Source organism: Brachyhypopomus gauderio, chromosome 3 (assembly GCF_052324685.1).
Source record: "Brachyhypopomus gauderio isolate BG-103 chromosome 3, BGAUD_0.2, whole genome shotgun sequence".
NCBI classification, from domain to species: domain Eukaryota; kingdom Metazoa; phylum Chordata; class Actinopteri; order Gymnotiformes; family Hypopomidae; genus Brachyhypopomus; species Brachyhypopomus gauderio.
Window position 1 is genome coordinate 32,892,040 of NC_135213.1, and position 15,958 is coordinate 32,907,997.

General features: G+C 47.9%; 1 protein-coding gene across 10 annotated transcripts in view; it reads right to left on the bottom strand.

The window, feature by feature from the left end:
• Nucleotides 1–1,669: 1,669 nt before the first annotated feature.
• The window catches only part of mef2cb (myocyte enhancer factor 2cb), a 56,353-nt gene continuing 42,064 nt past the window's right edge, over nucleotides 1,670–15,958 (bottom strand). The window contains exons 4-11 of one of the 10 annotated variants that reach the window (XM_076997701.1): nucleotides 15,872–15,931; nucleotides 15,536–15,673; nucleotides 13,155–13,323; nucleotides 12,484–12,531; nucleotides 7,076–7,248; nucleotides 5,908–6,037; nucleotides 5,331–5,466; nucleotides 1,670–4,904 (exon numbers count right to left, since the gene is read on the bottom strand). In XM_076997701.1, the coding sequence (XP_076853816.1) occupies nucleotides 4,634–4,904; nucleotides 5,331–5,466; nucleotides 5,908–6,037; nucleotides 7,076–7,248; nucleotides 12,484–12,531; nucleotides 13,155–13,323; nucleotides 15,536–15,673; nucleotides 15,872–15,931 (1,125 nt within the window). In that variant the 3' untranslated portion in view covers nucleotides 1,670–4,633. Of the gene's footprint in view, nucleotides 5,001–5,330; nucleotides 5,467–5,907; nucleotides 6,038–7,075; nucleotides 7,249–12,456; nucleotides 12,532–13,154; nucleotides 13,324–15,535; nucleotides 15,674–15,787; nucleotides 15,932–15,958 lie in introns of all 10 variants that reach the window. The other 9 variants (XM_076997696.1, XM_076997700.1, XM_076997695.1 and 6 more) reach the window with 9 other exon arrangements.

The following is a 15,958-nucleotide window of genomic DNA, read 5'->3' on the forward strand; positions in this document are numbered from 1 at the left end:
CTCAATATATTTCATTCAATGATTAGGCCTAGGCTTGATACTTGACGTCTAGCTGAATGGTCAAAAACATTCACTAAAGCCCAAGTCACACAAATGTGTGTAATGTGGTACATAAACAATGCATTATAGACTTATATTGAAAAGCTTGGCTGAAATTGACAATACTCATCACTCAGCGACTCAATACTCATCTCCACTCATGTCAAATCAGCCTGTTTTGTCAGCTTACAAGATGAACTTTATGATCTTAACACTACTTATTAAGGTCCTTAAAGCCAGGGTCAGGCACACAACAGACGTTTCCCTCAGCGGCCTGGCCTGCCTCTACGGTGGCCACACACGAGGCAGTGTGTGTGTGTGGGCCCGCGGTGGGCCCCCAGCCTGTGTCAGAGCTTCGCAGAGCCCCTGTGTGGTCCCTGACCGCGGCATCAGGCCGGAGCGGCCCATCTGGGCGCTGCTACAACAGAGCGACCATTTAGGCCTGATCTGAAGTCAGTTTTGTGTTTCGCTTTGCCGCGACGGATGAGGTGAGAGCTACGGCGCGACTGATCCCCAGTCAGCGGGCTAAGGTGGCTCCCCGCCGAGGCCTGTGGCGCTCCACATCCTGCCGGCTCACGCGGTGAGTGAGAACATGCTCGCTCCGTGCGCCGCCGCTGAGTGAGAACGAGAGAAAAGTGTTAATACGTCTGTCTCCCCTTCTCCGCGAGCCCGTTTTGAGGTTATTCGGGAGATATTAAAAGTAACGAAGCGCTGGCACGAGGACGCTAGCATGGAATGTGCAGCCACAAGCGCTCGCATAGATCAGCATTTGTAGGTTAAAGGTCACAGCCACACTGCAAGAATATTATTATTTCGGAGGGTAGGATGTTTTCGTACGTATAATACATTTTGGAAAGTCGTCTATAAACATTGCCTATATAAAGCGCAAATCTGTTCTATTCTGAGAACCCTGTGAGCTGCCTGGTACCAAAATTAGTGGTTTCTTCTAGGTTTTCTTATTTCTAGAACCTAAACTGATACAAGATGTGTGTGCGTGTGTGTAAAAACTGTACTATATATTTGTAATATAGCAATATGTAATATGTATTTGTAATATAGCATATGTATCTGAAATATAGCTGATATTCTGCATCATAATCTCATAGCCGTGCATTCATTTAATCATGAATTTGGTTTAAAATCAAACTGCTGCCAGTCGTCACTTAGAAATGTAATAAAACAATTTTTACAGATGTTCATGAATGGAAAGCAGTTTGTCTTGGTTCTGTAAGACGTTTGTAGGCCTGTAAGATGTTTGTAGATCTGTAAAACATTTGTGGTTCTGTAAGACATTTGTGAGTCTGCAAGACGTTTGTAGGCCTGTAAGACGTTTGTAGGCCCGTAAGACGTGTGTAAGTCTGTAAGATGTTTGTGAGAATGTAAGATGGTTGTGGGTCTGTAAGGAGACATTTTCCAGCTATTTAACATGGGGTTCTAGGTGATAGTTTGTTCTGTCTACAAACTCTGCAATCCTTGATTTGGTCCATCTTTTTACACCCAATTATATGTCATTTGTACAACATAATGTGAATTGCATTTGTTTTTATCTGCTAGTGTGTGTTTGAAAGGGCTACAGACACACATACAATACACACTGAAGGCAATTGAAAGTACACCAGGGAACCAGCGGTAACTAAGAAAGCCAGTAACTTTACTGAATTCTCTGCAAAATACAAATACCTTTTTTGAATCCCAGCAGGAGAAACGATTTTTTTAATCCATACATTAATTTTTCACTACATACAGCTGAATCAAGTCCCTTGAGATACAGAGATGCTTTTTTTAAATTTAATGACATCTTGTCTTCAAGTGGCGACAAAGTCCAGCTTATGCCGCTGAAAACCTCTTTCTCCTGGTTAAAAAAAGAAACAAAAAGGACAAAAAGAAGGTTGAACCTTACCCATGGCAGGTTGATAGAAGCTACATTTGCATTTGTTACTACAGATTTTTTTTTTGTTTTTGTTATTTGATTTTTTTTTTTTGTTTGGATGGAAACTTTTTTTAAGAAAAAGAACAGCAAACCAAAAGAGTGACCCAGGGAGTCATACGTGGACATTACGTGAGATTTATAGAACAAACGATGGCATAATATTTCACAATACTGTACATGTGTTGGCTTTTATCTGTTTTTTCCATATTTTTTCTACCCCATTCCTCATCACGATTGGTTGTATGGTAATCTGAGGTACTGAAACGGGAAATATGAGGTACCAGTATTATTGTAAGATACGTAAAGCAAAACAACCTATTAAGAAATACAACTTTCTCAAACCCAAAGAGAATGGAATCAAGTCCAAACAAACACTGCTCCATGTCTTTGGTAGAAAAGATATCAACAAACGTCCAATCTCTGAACCACATGAAGTGTGTGGTAAAAATTCCACCATCTCCCAAGATCATGGCATGATCAGAAGAAATGGGATGTGTGTGTGTGTGTATGTTGGTGTTACTTAAAAGGGCAAAATGGCACAAATTAACTCAACACACATGACCAAAGGGTTCACAAAATCAGCCTAGTTGAAACTATAAATCCATGAAAGCACAAAATTATCAAGAAACTTCACTTCTCTCTCATGCTTTTAAAATCTTTCAGTGCAATGTCAATTCAAGTGAAACTGTCAATCACTTTTATGAGTTTGAATTCCATCTGCTTAGGTGTTCACAGACGTAGTTTTTTAATATCAGAAAGGCTGTGCTTCTTCCTAACCAAAGCACAGATCTGAATAAATATGTTGTGCTCACCGAAAGCTACATATAAAAATAAGCAGGTTGACTTCTAGTTTTGAAACTAGTAAGAAATTCAATATTCTACCATCCCCGAATGTTTGTCAAGAATTATATTTTATTACTTGACAATAGCAAAAATGGGAAACCTGCTGTCACCACGTATATATGCGATGGGAACTGTGCTTTACTTCAGGGGATAAACATTCTTCACCTGAGTAACAACAGACATTTTCTATGCCAGGAGGCGTGTCTTTCCCAAACGAGATATTCATGAGCTTTGTTGTGTGAATAATTTAAGGCGGTTCTAAAGTTCTGGCTGAGTTGCTCCTGAAAGATTCTTTATGGAGCTAATTGAAAGAAAGGAAAAGAGAATGACAAAACAGACATGTGCAACTGTACTTATGAAATCTCACACTGAACAAAAAAAATGCTATGACCATAATTATTATCATATATATTTATATATTAGAAAGCTATACACAAGCATGTTAATTTCACAGATTTTTTTTAAAAGAATCTTAATATTATTATTCAATATAATTAGAAATACACGTTTGAAAACAAAAAACAAAACAAAAAACCTCTACAAAATGAAAACAAAGATAAAAACAAACAAACAAAAGAACAATCTGTCAAGCAAAGCAAGGGTTCTCAGATTTCATGGCTTAGGTTTGACAAGCCCAAAGTTACTCGCTCTTGTACAACTAACAGTTTTCATAGAAGCAAAGCTATCAAAACACATTCTGGCTTATAGAAACTACAAAAAGCCACAAAAATGCTTTGCATTGTATTCCTTTGATATGAAAATATAAGCAAGTGTATTATACAGTTTGTTTTTTTCTTTTATTTCTTTTTTCTTTAATACTGAACATTTAAAGCAAGTCCTAGTTTTTTCATTTCATCAGAATAAACTAACATGGCTCTTAATTTAAGGTATGGTCCTCCGTCTACTCACTGCTACTCAGTTATTAATTCTCCCCTTTCTTCAAAAGAGGAGCACGATTCATCATATGTTTTTAAATACTCCTTCTCCATAACTAAAACCTAAGGGGCTGTATACCTGTACAATCCTTCAAAAAATCTTGCATAAAAGCTTTCATTTGCATTAAATCTGCAACGTCTGGCAACCTGGACCCTCCCCCCTCCCCAGCCTGCTCTCTATGTACAATACGTTGAACCTGCAACATGACATTGTCAATCATAGCATACACTTAGCAAGGGACCGCTCAGAGGAGAGCGCTGACGAAAATGATTCTGTACACATAGTATCGGAGGAACAACTCAAGTGCCTGTCACCTCCGTTACACCCTTCAGCTGAGCTTCTTCCATGGCTGAATATCGTTGAGGAAAGCTTTAAGTACTTTTACAAAAAAAAAAATAAAAAAATAAAAATTAAATCAAGAGTACCTGACTTTTGTTGCTTTTGTTACTATGCATATATGTACACCTACACACGTGTGTAAATTTATATGCATATACGGTAAATTCTTGAATGTCAAATCCCACACAGCACAGATTATGCACAGTAACCCCGCCCACGAACACCCTGTCTCCACCCTCTTATAGTAGCCCCTCCCCTTCCTCACCTTACCAACAACCAGCAAATCGCTTTATGTATATCAGACACTCTCTTGAAAAAACAGGACAAAGTCCTTACAGCTGAATTTAAGAAAACACCTTTTTCCCCCTGTTGCATGTGGATGACAGAATGGAGGAGGGGGGGGAGGGGGGGGGGGGCGGAGTCACCGGCTTGTCGTGAATAGACTGATGTGGAGAGAGCGAATGACGTGACTGCATGTAACGCAAGGGGTGGGCCAAGATCAAAGGGGGGGGGGTGTTAAGGTGCTGGGGTGGGGGGCGGGGCTTATCATGTGGCCCAGCTCTCAGACAGGCGGACGCGCTTGACAGACGGGCTGTCGCACTCGTCCAGCCCGGGCCGGCCCATTCCGAGGGGGGAGTGGAAGTCGGGCCGGTGCTCGTCGCGGTCGCTGCCCTCGTGCGAGCTGCCACAGCTGCTGAGGCTGTCGGCGGGCGAGCGGCCCGAGTCCTGCCGCGCCTGTGGGGGCGGGCCCTGGTGCTGCTGCTGGAGAGAGGGGGGCGGGGCGTAGCCGGCGGGCGTGGTGCTGCTGGAGCGGTCTCTAGGAGGAGAAACAGGTTCGGACTTGATGTGCAGGCTTTGAGCAGAGGGCAGGGAGAGATTTGAACCCTGACATAAGTGAGTGCTAGTGCAATTTCTGTAGGAAGGAAAGGAGACGAAGGGGTTACAGAACATGACCTCACGTGCACACACACACACTGACACACAAAATCATCCGTTATTTACCGCAGCGACTAGACAGCATCGACAAATTCAGGTCTGAATAAAAACGTTTAAAGCCCAAATCAGGAACGGTTAGCGGGCCCGGTACCAGAACACCTGGCCCACAGCACGCCGCAGCCGGGTCCTGACGGGGGCTTTAAGCTACGGCCGGCGACGCGGAGCACCGCCGCCCGGCGAGAGGAGGGCGAGGGCGGGGCGGTGGGCGTGGCCAGAGGGCGGGGGAGGGGCGTGTGCGTCCACTTACCCCAGCTGGCCGAGGGTGGAGTGCTGCATGCCCTGCAGGTGCTGCTGCTGCCAGCCGCTCATGGAGCCCAGGTGGAGGCTGTTGGCGCTGTTGAAGCCGGATATGGAGGACAGGTCGGCGCTGCTCAGCGAGTACTCTGGAGGGAGGGGGGGACGGGAGGGATGAGGTCAAAGGTGCGGAAGGGGGTGCTCAGGGTTCAAAGTTCAAAGGTCAAAGCTCAAGGGGTTATTAGTAATCTTTAGACACCACTTAGTTCGTTATGGACGTGTAAAACATTCTTGATTCTGTAGGAGAGCGAATCCTTTGTCGCCGCCATATTACATGAGTACACATTGCATTGAAAGAGAAACAATGCCTACGATGTTAGAATGCAAAATGTCAGCTTTAATTTAACTGCACTGATGGCTCTGCTGAACCACACTGTGAAGCCCATTTATGCTGTCACAGTCTTACAGAACGAACACAGAACGTAGACCAAAGCTCCACTACTTAGAGAATTCGTGCAGAATACAGGTGAAGAGTTTCACTGTAGTTGGTGTGTGACCTATAAAGTAGTAACTTCCTGAGGTCTACGTACCGGTACCATACGAGGTGGAAATGGCTGATGGGTAACCGCCCATGCCCTGGCCCGGGAGGGTGGGCGTGGCCACCGAAACCACAGGGGTGGCCAATGACTGCGCAGACTGGGAGTTGTTTATTCTCTGGTTCTGTAGGAGAGGGAAGAAGAGGAGAAGGCAGAGGTGGTGAGAGGCCGTAGACGTCAGGCGGGCGCCAACACTCTCCTCGTCACAGACGGCGAGGCAGAGAACGGACTTGTGGAGAGGAATGAAAACGTTCCGACGCACGACGGCACCACTGAACTCTCGCAACCTGTCATTTACAAACCCTCGCAGGGTGCATGGTCGCTATAGTAACCCATATGGTCTCCAAGGCAACAGAATCAGCAACAACAGGGGGTGGGGCTTTTTTTTTTTTTTTTGCTGGAATGATGACTGATGAGGTAGAAATACACTTGTCTGTGGGCTGAGGGGAGCTCTATGGAGCCAAAGCGGAGATGGAAGAGTCAAACCGATTTGGTGGCTGGCAGCGGGACAGACGAAAGCGTGCTGACATAAAGTGGCCACTAGGAGTCACTCTGGTTCCTCGCTAATGCTGCTATTTCTGCAGGAGGACATGGGTGTCCGTGTTGCTTATTTGGTAAGGTACTGTTCAGTACTAGTTAACTATGAGATTATGCTGATGGTGTAGAGCCTTAAAAGGCCAAATCAGAAAGGCGAGTGAATCCTTGCTTAGCATGAGGGGAAACACCACATAACACCACCAATATAACCATTGAATCTCACTCCAATAATATATAATGACTGCTGGAGGATGATGGATGGCCTTTATGTCTACAAGTCTAGGTCACTGGTTTGAGTGACAGTCCCACTTACCAATAGAAGGTCAACATCCTCAGACTGATGGCAGTAAAGAGGGGAGGGTGATAAATTCAGAATTAGTTTCATTGGCTAAGGGAGGTGCTTGGTCATGCTACATGCCCAACAGGTAAAACTAGATAGAACTGCCGAGAATGAGTGTCTGAAAAACAGCGTGGATAAGGGGGGTTTCTCCTATTCCCTGTTAAGATGTCAGACTAATGCCAAGGCTCACGAAGAGTGAGAAAACTACTGAGAAAAGAGGAGAAGAGAAGAGAGGAGCAGACGTGCATGTGGTGCAGGAGGTGAGGAAGGCTGAGGAAGACGTACGATGGAGGGCATGTTGTTCTTGGCTCCGGGTGGGATGAGCACGCGCAGGTCGGGTTTGCGGCCGCTCATGCCCAGGTTCATGGGCGGGGGGGACTTGGCCTGCATGTTTTTGTTCATGCCCCCGGAGGACACCAGCAATCCAGGAGAGTTACGGTGGTTCCCATAGCCGTTTCCTATAGAGGAGAGTGCAGAGAGAGGGAGAGAGAGAGAGAGAGGGAGAGAGAGAAGGAGAGAGAGGGTCAGACACTCCAACGTATTGCCAAATACAGTCCATCAAGCTTTCATTACACCACCACTTTTCTCCGAGCATCATTTGACTCGCGCCTTTCGACCAACATGCCGCATTTTCCACATCATCTACTACAAAGCTTCCATTCAACCTCTCTGTGGCACGCTTTTGCCCCCTTTTCGACGGCCCAAGCGAAGCCCGGGACGTTCCGCTGCGTTGCGGGCCGTCTGCGTTCATCTCTCAGCGCGAACGCGAGCCTTCGCCCCCCCAGGTTCTGTCGCCTGGGTTCTGCGTGAAGCGTGGCCCCTCGATGAGCGCCGTGACCCGCCGCTGAGGTTTGTCTCTCTCAGCACACACAGCCCCTACAGGCCCCCGCACCCCCCAGAACTCCAGCGGACCCTCGCCAGTACGCTCACTTGCCAATGTTTTCAGTACAATTTGTCTTTTCGATCTACCTCAGCTTATTCATATTGGTGATAATGTGTGTCACACATTAAGGTATAATATAATAACTGATTCACCACAAATGCTTATTTCTGATTGTGGTAGAACTAATGAAAGCTGAAGTTTCTTTCGGCATCTGAATGCTGACTTTTGTTCAGGAGTCCAGGTTAAACAGGTTCAGACACTCCTGAGGTCTGGCTGCGTCCTCCATGTCTTACACAGAGAGTGTGATGGTGGCCTGATGCCTCTCTGTTCCGTATAAACCCTGCCACCTCACCTCAGCAGGCAAATAAACCAACCCATCAGCTATCTTTAGAGAAGTCAAGAGATGAGTGTGTGCGAGTGTGTGAGAGAAAGAGAGAGAGAGAGGGGGAGTTGAGAGAGAGAGAGAGAGAGAGAGGAGTCTTGCTTATTCTTGCTGTGGTTTTTCAACATGGAGGCAGGTGTTTGGTGAATGAAGACTGAAGACGTTGAGCCTCGGTGCTGGTTGGCTAAACTTGTGCCAAGATTCAGTTTCAAACAAATCTTAAGGGCTTCTGCACATTGTAACGGTCAGAATGAAACAGATATGGAAGCGTCAGGCCATTCCAACTGTCCGGGTGGTTTGACAGTGGTAGTTGTAGCACTATATTACACTGGAAATGTACTATTAATGGAAAAACTCCCTAGAGAGAAACCCTTTGGTGTCAAGTAGAATCCCGATTGGCTCAGTATAAATGAACCATCAACAAACATTTCCATTGTAGTAACGTTATGAAGAATCAACGCTTCACTGTCCGAGCACATGCATCCTTCACTTGGCTGAAAATCCCATAGTTCTGTTAGTCCCATCTAACAGAGAGAAGTTTCCAGAACATTTCTCCCAGTAAACACCCAACATGTACTCCCTGATTGTCTTTCTGGATCACAAATCTTACGGTTCCCCCGACTTTTTCAGATGGAAGACTGTCACTGTCGCTTCTGTCTCCATGCCAACGTGCCCCCCCCTAAACGCCCGAACCCGTGTACTCTCAAAGGCAGACAGGGCCGTCATCTGGCAGTCACCTGGAGAGAAGCTCGTGTTCGCCCATCGGGCGACAACTCGGATGGGCGGCCCGCATTCCTGCTCCGTGCCTGCCAGCTCCTCCAGCCCTGGAGGGGGTACGTGACAGCCGGATACAGGCGGATACAGGCGGATACAGCCGGATACAGGCGGCGACGACCAGCCTGGTGTCTTTGGTCCTCTCCATCACCCGCGTTTTCCCTTTGAGGTTTCAATCGCAAAGCGCTACGCAGCCGCCACTTAAAAGAAGGGCGGGAATTATACGCTAGGCCTAAACGATCTTCCTAATCACATGCCGGAGAGGGGGTTAGAACGAGAGGCAGATGTTGTCCTCGGCAACTGCTCCATGGCGATCCCTCTTTAATTTGGAGGCGAGGGTTTTTGTTGTTTCGAAATGAAAAGTCTCGTAGAAGCGCAATTTGTACGACTCGAGGAGAATGACGTACGCCTGTGTGCGTGTGCGCACGTGTGCACGCGTGTGTCGCTCGCAGTGATGTGTTTCCTGCCGCCTCTTCACACACAGTGAAGCATAGACTCTGAGAGGTTGTGGATCTTCTGAACACTTCAAGACTCCGTAACCACAGATCATTGTTGAGGGTTCGGAGAAGAGGTCGCGCACGAGAGAGAGAGAGAGAGAGAGAGAGAGAGAAAGAAGGAAAACATTCTCCCTCAAAAACAGATTTATTCCCCCAAACTTATTTTTTCTCAGCTCAAAACTAGGCCTGCCGATTCAGGTTTCAAAGGCGACCTGCGCAATTTCCCAAATCCCAGGTATAAACCGTCGCGTTTTGTCCTCACTCTGTTGTACGCTGCACGAATTTGGTGCTTTTGAAAGCCGAGACTTTCTAAATCAAAAAACACACGGCCTCCTCTCATTGTCAGAGTGCCCTGCTCTTTGAGCGCACTCTGGGCTCTGCTCTGGTAGCCATGGAGACACACTAGATTTCATAATGCGCAGGAGATTAGAATTAAGGACAAGTATTACACAAAGCAATCATATAACATTTATGAACTATGCCAATTAGACCACCCTCCGAATACTCTGAATATTGTGCTAAATCTGTTGCTGAGGGTTTTCTACAAGAAGTGACAATTCACAGCTAAAGCCAATAATCACAAGAGACAATCTTATATAAGGATTGTGTACATACAGGCGTGATGATGAGGAACAATGTTGCGGGCAATGTGTTAGCGCACAACAGATTTCAGAGTCGAAAAACAGGCAGTGGGTGTAAAAAAAAAAAATAAAAAAAAACAGAACCAAACCACTTGCTTTTGAGTTCTTAATCCTTCCGATTTACAGTAAAGGTAGGAAGCCACTGTCAGATGCCTATAACCATTCTGGGTTTCGCCTGGAGTTTAAAGGCTGGAGTTTTCCCAGCACGGGTGACGGATTAGACGTGAACAAGGGCTGAGTGTGCAACACCAAAATGCAACACGTTGTCTTTCAAACTGTTCTGTTGCTCAGTGAATGATTGACAGGCCTCGCTCTCTCTCTCTCCCTCGCTCTCTCTCTCTTGCTCTCTCCTTTCTCTTCTCTCATTCTTTCACTCCCTCTCTCTGCTTTTTCTCTCTCACTCCCTTTCTCTCTATCCCTCTCTCACTCTCCCTCTCTCTCCATTTCTCTCCATTTCTCTCTCTCTCTCTCTCTCTCTCTGCTACAGCTTGTTCCCTCCTGTCACCCATAATGGGGAAGTGCTAAAAATGACAGCTGGCCAGATACCAGCGTCCTGCTCCACCCGCTGATGGCCTGATGTGTTGTGTTGATAAAGAATGCGAGGCTATTTCTGGGCCTTCGCGCAAGACGCCTGACTGTAGACGCCTGACTGTAGACGCGGTTGGCCAGGGTTTCTGGGAAAGGGCCAGTGGGGCCCAGAGGCCCCGGACAATCACAGACTCCTTCCCGCGGTCTAACGGCCACGTCGGACCCTGAGCTGTGCGCAGCTGAAGGCTTGGGGCCACGACACGCGCTTGTTGACCGAAGCGTGCTATGCATGAGCGTCAACCGATGGTAGAAGGCCGGTGGCTGAGACCTCGCCCTCATCCGTCCGATGAAGCGTCCGCCGGACCTCGGCCATGTCAGAGTGACGCGCCCCCCCAGAGTGTGAACGCATGCCACGCACGGCGGTACAGACAGTTTAATGCATTGAATGCTAGAGTGCAAAATGGCGTCTCGATAAAGACGGTTTAGACAATAAAGACGGTGAAGACCACAGTACAAGACACTGCACTGTTTCCCAGAAAGACTTGTGATTAAGACGCTCTTGTGGTAATCCTCTTTAACTCTAGTGACATTTTAACGGCAACTTCAAGTCAACTGCGATTTTTAAACAGCTGGCACACTGCTCCAAACCTCAGCCATGACTAAGAGCAAAGGGGGGGGCGTCGGCTGGATTAACACTGCACCCGTACGGTTTGGGCCATGAATCCGAAGGAGGCCTGAATGGGACGTTTGAGCACGTCCAGCGTGACACTCCCTGGTCCTCGTTTCCGATCGGACGGCCCGATCGGGGACACACTGTGTCTCCTGTGTTAGGCCTCTCGGAGACACAATGGCTGCGTTTGACAGAGGAGAGCTGGGGGCACAGACAGAGGGGTCATCGGCATGAGTGGCACTTTTGTATGAGGGGGCAGTGAGGAGAGGGGGCAGACGCAGGGTCCGTAGTCTCACACCCCCATCTTACGGCCCCTGGGGCCACAGTGGGGCCAGACAAGGTTATCCAGCTGCGCAGGGGCCGAACGCCATGCCAGTTTCCAAGAAGCGGCTGTCCTGATTTTTATATAGAAGCCATGCTTCCGTGGTGACCACTGATGAGTGGTTCAGACAGACACAGGCACACAGACACACACACACACACACACACACACACACACGGCATGCACACGCGCGCATGCATAAGCCGTCTCTGAGGCAACCACAAGTCAAAGCCCCAGTCTGTGTCCGCATGCACTGTAACTTTCCCTTTCAAGTGGATTGCACACACACACACACACACACATACATTCCAAAAGCTATTTATGGGTTAGCGAAAAAAAAAACATATAAAAATACAGTTCCATATACACACTTGTGCTCCAAGCATATGCTAGCAGTTATCCTATCAGAAAAGTAAAAGAGCCCAATGGCTCCTGATGAGGTGAAGGCCGCGAGCCACGCCGTGTTGCTACTGGATCGGACGCCGTGACGGATGGCCGACGAACACATGGGCCCAGGAGGAGAGACACGGCGGGCGACGGCACCGTTCGGCCCTCTTACAACGTTCGCAAAGGCTCGACCAAAACGCTGATGACACACTCCAGCAAAATGTTTTTGGAGCGATGCACACAAAAGCCTCTCGCCCGGGGTTCTATAGCCACTGCTATTGTTAATGGGTGTTGTATTGAAGCTAGCTGTCGTTAAATCATTAATGTTTATTAGACTGTAATTACTATGTAGAACACGAATGACAGACAGACAGTCGATTTCAGTTCTGCTGGTCAGCCTGGTCTTCTGTTAGCACTGTGTTTACATTTCTCTCCGCCCTCACACTGAAAACTTAAATCGGACATTGATGACTGACGGTCTGCAAGAAAACGCATGTCAGCTCAGCCCTGGCCTACATGCTGCCTTGCTAGAGAGAGAGTGAGGCGTTAGTGAATAAGAGATGTGAATAAGAGGGGACATACTGTAGTAGGTGGGGATGCCGTCCTTACCAGCACTGGTGCCGGGGCCTGTGGTGAGATCGGCCCCCATCAGACCACCTACAGTGTAGAGAGAGAGAAAGAGAGAGAGAGAGAAAGGGAGAGGGTAAAGTGGGAGAGAAAGGAGGAGACGTTTCGATCACCTCGTGGCACATGGCATCCACATCCCAACCGCACGTCGTTTATTACACTCATTCCGACCGCAACCGTCTCCCACCTCTACCGCCGGCTCCGCCCCCGCGAGTGATGGGCGGTGGGGGGGCTGCAGCGGTGATGGGTGGTGGGTATGAGTGGAGGTGGTGTGGACTGCTGGGTGGGGGTGGGGGTGGGGGCATTGCCACGGACTCGTGGCCCGGGGGGGGCAGGCCTCGGCATCCAAGACAAATGACTTTTATTTTGAAGTCAGCGGTGCAGTATTTGTGGTCTGGCAGTACCCGGGTCTGGGCCAGTGCTCATATTTGGCCAGAGCTCCTTCAGCAGCAGGCTGATTGCATCAGGACAAGCGTGACTGCTAATCACAGGATGGGGTGGGGGGGGGGGGGGGGGGGGGGGGGGGGTGCGCGAGCCATCACCACCACCAGGGGGTGCTACTGTAACGCATGCACATCGAGGAACTGCACGAAGAGGGTTCTGGAGCGGCCGTGGCTCTGAGAGTGGGACGATCGTGTGTGCCTGGGTGTTACCTGTGCTTGGAGGTCTGTGTGTGACCCCAGGGGACATGCTGTTCCTCTGTAGGCTGTGGTGGGCCAATGGGACCAAGTTATGGTTGCCTAGGGAACCACCAGGGTGGCTGTAGATCTGATTGCTCACTGGGATGGACACGGGCATCTCGTAGTTGGAGGGGGGCACAGCCTGATGGGAAAGAGAGGCCAAACATGTAGAGAAAGCTAATGGTTAGGACAGGAACTACAACTATTACTTTCTGTGGTTCAAAACACTAGACATAGGAAACTGCTGTATTGTGAAAAACAGAGAGGTGTATGAACAAAGGTGTATGTTTTTATTTATTTACCATACATAATAAGATGACAGGATAGAATAATTACATTATCTGTGCTAATCCAAGTGTTCACAAGTGCTTTGTTATCTGGGCAGTACCTGGGTGATGTGCACTATCACCTATGACATCTTGAATTTGGTTGAAAAGCATTTTGTCTACCTCTATCCACTGTTACCCAACAAGTCCCAAATCAATAGACAGGACTGAAACAGGCTCGGCGTGAAACAGAGAGGGCAGAGAGACAGAGAAAGAAAGTGAGAGGGGGAGAGAGAGAGAGAGAGATAGAAAGTGAGAGGGGGAAAGAGAGAGAGAGAGAGAGTGATCCGATCTTCTCTCATTTACCATGTCACTCAAGGAGAGAGGCTTAACCTTGAGGAGCCGTTGCGAGTGAGCTCTTCCTCCTCCGTGTTGTGTTTTGTAAGGAGAAAATAGCCCCCTAATTGCAGCCATGTGTCCTAAGGGTCCCTAAGTACTCATCTGGGGGGCATCAGGAGGCAGAAACCAGAGACGAGTACCCCGCATCACCCCCCCATACCCACCCTCTTTTCTCCCTTTCACTCCCTGCCCACAAGGCCAGAGTAATCACTTGCTCGGAGCTAGGCAAATATTTTCCTTCAGTGCTGAAGGTCTCTGGGAGCTCCTCTCTTCCTCTCTGCCTGCTGCGTCTGCCCAGTCTGCCCTGACCCTCCCTGCTCTGGCCAAGGTGTGCCCGCTCCTATTTTCCACCAAGGATCCAAAAGAGGACTTCACATTTTAGCATTTCGAGAAACCCTTTGTTTTAACTGCTAAATTTTAACCACGACTGCCCCCTCAATTCCATCACTTCTCCTCTTCTGACTTTTCTAGTTTTTCTAGCTGCTTGGTGTTGGGTTTCTTCCTCTCTCGGTCGCTCTCTCTCTCTCTCCGTCTCTCTCTCTCCCCATCTCTGCCTCTACATCAGGTTGTTATTTGGCTGGTGACATCCTTCTCGTCCCTGCCACAGCGCTAGGTAACTGCTGCCACGGTAATCGCTGCCACGGTAATCGCGCTGGTCTCCATGTTGGTGACCCCGCCCGAGACCACCTCCCTCCCTTAGGAACTTTACAGAGAAGGCTGTATGTGCTGCAGAATTTAAAAGCTTAAATTAAAAAGTATTAAAATACTTTTCACAGTTCAGTGTGTCCTTATTAGATATCAAACTGGTCGTGTTTCATATACCAGAGTGCTACGTCACATCCTTCAATGGGTCTTTGAGAGTGTTCATTTCACAAGAAATGAGCTATCGCATAACATCAGCTCTCTTCAGACTTGCTATGTGCCTTGCGGTGCGCGTGCGTGTGTGTGTGCATGTCCGTGCGTGTGTGTGCATGCGTGTGTGTGTGAATGTGTGTATATGTGTGTCTTGCGGCACACACACGTGTGTGTGTGTGTGTGTACTTGTCTGCAAGCGTGTTGGACTGTTTGTGCCGTGCTGTTTTTATGCTGAGTTATTTCAGACACACACACTAGCATGCACTTTCAACTAACACGCTCTGGTGAGAGGTTGAAAGAAACCCATGCAAACGAAACCGTCACAGTCAACCAGGCCAGACAGCACTGTAGTAACATGGAGCAGAACTGAACTACATGTGAGGTTAAAAGGCACCTTTGGCTAAATTTGGTATAATTATAAGCACTGTCCATTGTTGTGAAGCACATCTGTACACACTACATATAAATTGTGACAACATGCACAAATAAGTCGGTGAAGTTTCTTGTCATCGAGAACTTTGGTGAGCAATCTTTGAGGAGTAAAACTTTTATGACTGGGCATGTCAAACAAAACTAAACAAAAAAGTAAAAAACAAACAAACAAACAAACAAACAAACAAACAAAAACCCCAAACTTAAACCTACAGAGATCAACAAGCAACGGCAAGTAACAGCTTTCAATGAGCACAGTTAGGAACATGCTAGCTCTCAAAGGCAACCGCCAGCTTTTTCTGTGCCGCCGGCCCTCCGGTGAGCTGGCCCTCGGTTAGTGCTTCGCTAGCACGGTAGCGCCGCGGTTAGCTCGGAGCCTCTTTCTGCTGCTGCTGTACTTACGGGGATCTTATGAGTCTTGATCATATGATCAAACTCTTCGTTAATCTGTTTGTATTTCTCCTCTGTGCGTGGCGTGAGAGCCAGAGCAGAATCGAGCTCCAGGCTCTCGTCACCTTTGTTGTCCTTCTTGCTTAACGCCTGAAGGCCAAGGAACAGAGAGACACAGAGAGAGAGAGAGAGAGAGAGAGAGAGAGAGAGACAGAGAGAAAGAAGGAGGAATGAGAGCGATGTTTATGGACGGTAGGTACTTACGCAGAGTCTCTGTCTGCTGATCATTAGGTCTATGTCTTCGTTGATTTTGCGGTACTTGTCTTCTGACTCGGGACTGTGACCAACCGAGTCGTCCGCGTCCGGGTCGGGGCTGTCACAGCCATTTAGCCCCTTCTTCCGCAACGTCTGCGAACACAGCGGTCAGACGCAGGC